This window comes from Serpula lacrymans, assembly GCF_000218685.1.
Source record: "Serpula lacrymans var. lacrymans S7.9 unplaced genomic scaffold SERLAscaffold_1, whole genome shotgun sequence".
NCBI classification, from domain to species: domain Eukaryota; kingdom Fungi; phylum Basidiomycota; class Agaricomycetes; order Boletales; family Serpulaceae; genus Serpula; species Serpula lacrymans.
Genome location: NW_006763290.1, coordinates 1839850 through 1844929, shown reverse-complemented (window position 1 = coordinate 1844929; position 5080 = coordinate 1839850). Strand labels below are relative to the sequence as shown.

At 42.2% G+C, this 5080-nt stretch overlaps 1 protein-coding gene across 1 annotated transcript; it reads right to left on the bottom strand.

Annotated features, from left to right (window-relative positions):
• On the bottom strand, nucleotides 1–1011 carry SERLADRAFT_431979 (uncharacterized protein; the record flags this gene model as incomplete). The annotated part of the gene is made up of 1 exon (XM_007312253.1): nucleotides 1–1011. One exon carries the CDS (start codon nucleotides 1009–1011, stop codon nucleotides 1–3), a length of 1011 nt encoding a protein of 336 aa, XP_007312315.1.
• Nucleotides 1012–5080: the final 4069 nt, after the last annotated feature.

The window sequence follows — 5080 nt, the reverse complement described above, 5'->3', positions numbered from 1 at the left end:
CTATGTCCCTTTTCTCGAGAATGGATAGCATCGTCCCTCAGTGCGGAACTTTGCTTTGTCCACCTCCATTCTTTCTCCGCTACCGGTATAGGTATATCCGGTTCCGTCTTTCTTCTTCTCTCCTTCTTTCTTTTGTTCCGAATATGGTTTCTTCCCAGTATCGGAACCTTTCTTCTCCTTTTCTCTCTCTCTCCAAATATAGTCTATTCTAATGAGTTCCTTTTTCCACTCTTGGTAATCTCTGGGAATATGCCCGCCGTAGATCACCCTGTCTACTAGCGGCTTGTTCATGTTCCTCCTGAGTAGAGATATCAGGAACTCTTCATTTATTCTATTTGTATATTCTGCCCATCTTTTCTTTTCCTCAAACCTTTCAAAGAAGGCTTGGGCGGTTTCATTGCCCTGTCTCAGGGTCAATATTTCGTTCTTAGCAGTTTCTCTTTCAAAGCTGTCCTTGAACCTTTCTTCCATTTTGTCCGCGAAGTATGGCCAACTTCCATATGTGTTCGTAATATCGAGCCCCAGCTGTTGGGCGTCGACTCGGTTCTCTAGCCAATCGGTTCGGAAGGCCGCGGCTTCTCCTTCTTTCATAAAAGATAGCACAAAGCTTATCTTTTTTCGGTCATCTTTGAAATATACGGCATCGTCTTCGAAATGTAGTAATAAGGACTCTCTAAAGGCCCTATACTTTTTCTTATCTCCGGAGAAGTTCTCGGGTTTCTCCAATGCCGTTCTACTTCTTTCCACCTTTTCTGGAGGTGGTGGTATCTGCTTCTTTAATTTTCTTTCCAAGACGCTCACTTCTTCAAGTGCCTCGTCTAGTTGTGATTGGTAATGCATTTGTGTTTGTCTTATTGCTTTTTCTACTTCTTGTTTTACGTATGCTTCCAATCGCGCTTCTTTCGGGGGGGGAGTGTCTATTCTGGGTAATGCGTCCATCATTTCCCTGGTAAATGCGCTGTCCGTGCTGTTGGATGGCTCAGGCAGATCGCGATATTCTAGGTTGGACATTGAATGTGAGTCGGGGAGGAGGGGGAGTTTCGGATTTGATCAAAGGGGATGGGTTTCTGATGGGTTCTATTTCTGGTAGGGGGAATTGCCCTCTGAATACGTAATCTTGAGAGTAAATGTGTTGCTCTCCGATCCAAATGTAAAAATCTCTACTAAGCATAGAAAGGAGTTCACCAGTGATAAGCAGGATCGATACACCGCTTTCTAAGATCCTAGTAGTCTATCTGTTCTCTTTGAGTCAAAGTGGTCCTCTTCAGCCCACTACTGACTATGTAGGTATGGTAACTATTTTTGTATTTTACGAATTTTATGTAAAAAGTATAGTGATAAATTGGGGTCCGAACAGTTGTCCCAATGTGACCAGCTTATTAAGCTTTCAGTCCTTCTCCCGACTGGCGGACGCAAATGCGCGGCCTGGTCAGAGGAAATCGAAAATGAAACTATGTAAAACCGAGAAAATCCCAATGGTTCCACACCAAAGAGATTATAGTGATATAAAATGTATTTACAGGGGGATGGTTACAAATGAGTCTTGGGATGAGGAGGGAGAGATGTTGGCAGGGAAAAATGATAAGATGGTGTCGGGGCGAGTGGGTAGGTGATGAAGTGGGAGGGTGGTGACAGTTTGGTTTGAACGTCTGAGTAGGTTTAGGATGAGTAAGATGATGATGATGGTGACGATGATGGTGGTTAGGATTGTTGCTGTTATATTCATAAACGGTACTTGTGGCAGTTGTTGATTGTGTAAAACCCTTATCCCCTGTACCGAGTTAACGGAGGGATGAAGGCTCAAATCAAACAAGTAGCGTTACAAGATAGCGATTGAGAATTAATCAACAACTGAGGAAAGTATGTACATGATGGCCTACTATATATATGTTTCTGAAAGTCAGCCATGAGGCGCTGACTGAGCTAACATGCAGCAGCCATGAGGCGCTGACTGATGTTCTTTGTAATGGTTCTAGACTCTTGTCACGTGATGGTCACGTGATCTGATATAACTACGTATTATGTTATCCGCGCTAAAGCAGCAGCTTAACATATCTTATCTGTCATGTGATCAGATATCAAAGAAAGTGAAAAAAGGAAACTAGCGCTCAGACTAGCGCTTCTGGTTCAAGTCGTGACAAAACTCCTACCACAACCTTTTGACAACCTGAAATAGTGACCTTTAATCCTGACTCGCGAGTCTTTGAGGTTCTTTGTCCGGAGCATGGAATAAAGTCTTTTTGAGCCATGAGTCATCAGTAAAGGACTGCAAAAAAGGCTGTCCCAAAATAATACACTGGTAGAATTGGTAAATTGGTTAAAACTGAGCAGGAGAATGGCGTGTCCAGATACCAATATCTGTGTGTGAGAACTACTTTTAAACTCAGCGGCTGGACTGATTGATCAATACCATCATATTGAATTGCCACTTTTTGCTTGTAAAACTTGAAGGTCACAACAACATCATATAAATGTCTATTTGACTGGAAATGATAACTCTATTCTCTATTACCAAGTAGGTTACATGAAGCTCAAGGATTCTTGACTAATGGAATACAAACAGAGCCTTCATAATCCTGGTTGTATGCCAGCGTATCCCACATTTTTATATCGGATCCCCAGAAAATGCTGTAGTACTAGTTAGCAGGGACCTTTTTTTTGGTTTTTGGGAACTCTGCAGTAGACGGATATAGCAAACAGTAAGTTTTTTATATCCACAAAACGAGTTATTTCATATATTTTTCACTTTTCTAGGTCTTGTAATATGATCAATGTAACTACAAAACCCTCAAGAAATACATTAGATATATCATTCAGCTTCAATCATTAACACCTACCGCACATTCTATTGAATACAAGCCATTAACATTTACACTCTGTAGATAGCTGTTGTAGAGTATACGTGACAACCCTCAACCTCAACCACAATACCAGCAGCTTGATTGATCCAATTACCAGGTATGTAGATCCAGCAACTTCTATTGATTGGTACAATAATAGACTTATCACCATTTCACAGCTAATGTCAATCCAAACTCAAGCTATGGATTTTGTCCTTGGCATTACAGTAGGTCTTGCCGTGTCTGTAGTAAGTAACATCACTTGATTACACGCATACCAGCAGTAGAAGGCGCCATAATCATGCCATAAGGTGTGGACCAATTGTGTATATATCTCAAGTCACGTGCATGATCACGCGTCATTCCTTCTCGAATGTTCCATAAGCGCATGCCTATTTGGTCACGTGCCTTGGTCCGGGGTTGCCAGGCGCTAAAGTATTGGTACTCGGCCTTATTTGCTGGACGTGCTTTAACACTCATTTTTGATCTGCGGTCATCTGATTAGATCTAAATCTTTTCTTATCTACTGGTCCGGTTTACGTAGGCACCGGGGGTAGATAACCGTTCAGGTATCTTGATTTTACTTGTCCTTAATTTGCTGGGGGACAGTATTGTCTTTGCCCCTAAACTAAAATCAAAATCCATATCCAAAACTATGAATACCATATGCCTTATTGCCAAACACCTGCCATCCCTTTTTGGATAGAAGGTTTGCTCTGATCGCAAGTGCAACCAATGTGGGCAATTCCACACTTAGCCCATGGACGCAATGGCCGGGGGGACATTCCAATTACCCTACTAAGTTGGGTGAGGATAGCGAGTTTGCATTATGTAAACTAGTCGACTCTCTCAAATCATTTAGCAGCCTAGCGCCACTATCCTTTTGGGAGTGCGCAGGCATTTATGAAGTTCTTCCGATAACATTGGGCCCCCCTAGAGGGTCGTTAAAGGTTTGGTCCATAATAGGCCGAGTTCTTATGTCAGCCTTTGCGCAATTTGGTCGGTTAGATAAGGTTAGAGTTGTTTAGTTCTCTAATCAGACTTTATCAGGTCATTATTCCAAGAATAGACTTAGCGTGATAATGTATGGTTAGGTTAGTGTGAGATCACATAACTCCATCCAAATATATAACATTTCAAATGCAGCAAATCATCTGCAGGTTTTACTTCATTAGTATGTCGTTAAAACTTTGAACATCAAAATTATTGTGTCAGTACCGGGGGGCACAGAGATAATACTGGACGTGGGATATATTCTTTTTAGTTCAATCCCAGCCAATCTCCATACTTTCAAAAGGTTGCACTATTTGGTCTTTAACCGCATAGCTGTCCCAGTCTACCGGTGCTCTAAGCTCTGGCTTTTTGCAATCAAGCAAGGCACATTTCCATTTGTTGACTCACTTAAAAAGATTATCAGTAACCATTCTTGACACGAGCCAATGAGAATCATTTGCAAATTTGAGTTTCCGCACATCCCCAATGACCCGACAGTCAGAGGATGAGAGTGCATGGGGCTCAGACACCGCTTGGGGGGGTCTGCCCACAGGCAGAAGCAGGGAGTCCATTGGATTGACATATAGTCTAATACTGCCATAGGCACGGTGCAAATTACATTGGTGGTATCTTGTTCAGGAATAAAACATAGCCAAGATACTGCTGCACTATTGGGCTGTTAGTTGATTTAGCCATACCCACTTCCTTTTGCTCCTTCACACTTGACAACACAATCATATCCTTGCTCTTGGACAACCACCAGGGAGCACCCCCAAAGTAGACGCAAGTACAAGATTGTCCCTCCAAATTTGTGGTGTTGAGCAGCTTTGCACTTGGCCTCTCCTCATTGCCCACCACATCCTACTCCACTCCCTTTTGCTGCCAGGCACAGCATCGGGAAATCTTTCTTGTTGTGTCCATGGTTCACTCAGTGACATCCAGTGCTTACTATTCATTCAATCCCACACGCCGCACACCTTCACTTCAAGTCCAATGGTATCAATAATGACCCGTTGACAACAAGACTAAGATATTGGTAATTTGGATTCACAGTAGGTTTCAATTGAGGCAAATGAGCAGTAAATGTATTTTAAACACTAGATTTACTACTATATCAGGGTCAGAGAAGCAGAAAACAACCATGTATCATATAAATAAATTGATATAGATGTAGGAGCAACTAAAATGAGTACCTCCTCCTGCGTGGCCTTAGGTTGCGATGAACAAAAGACTGGTAACCACCTAAA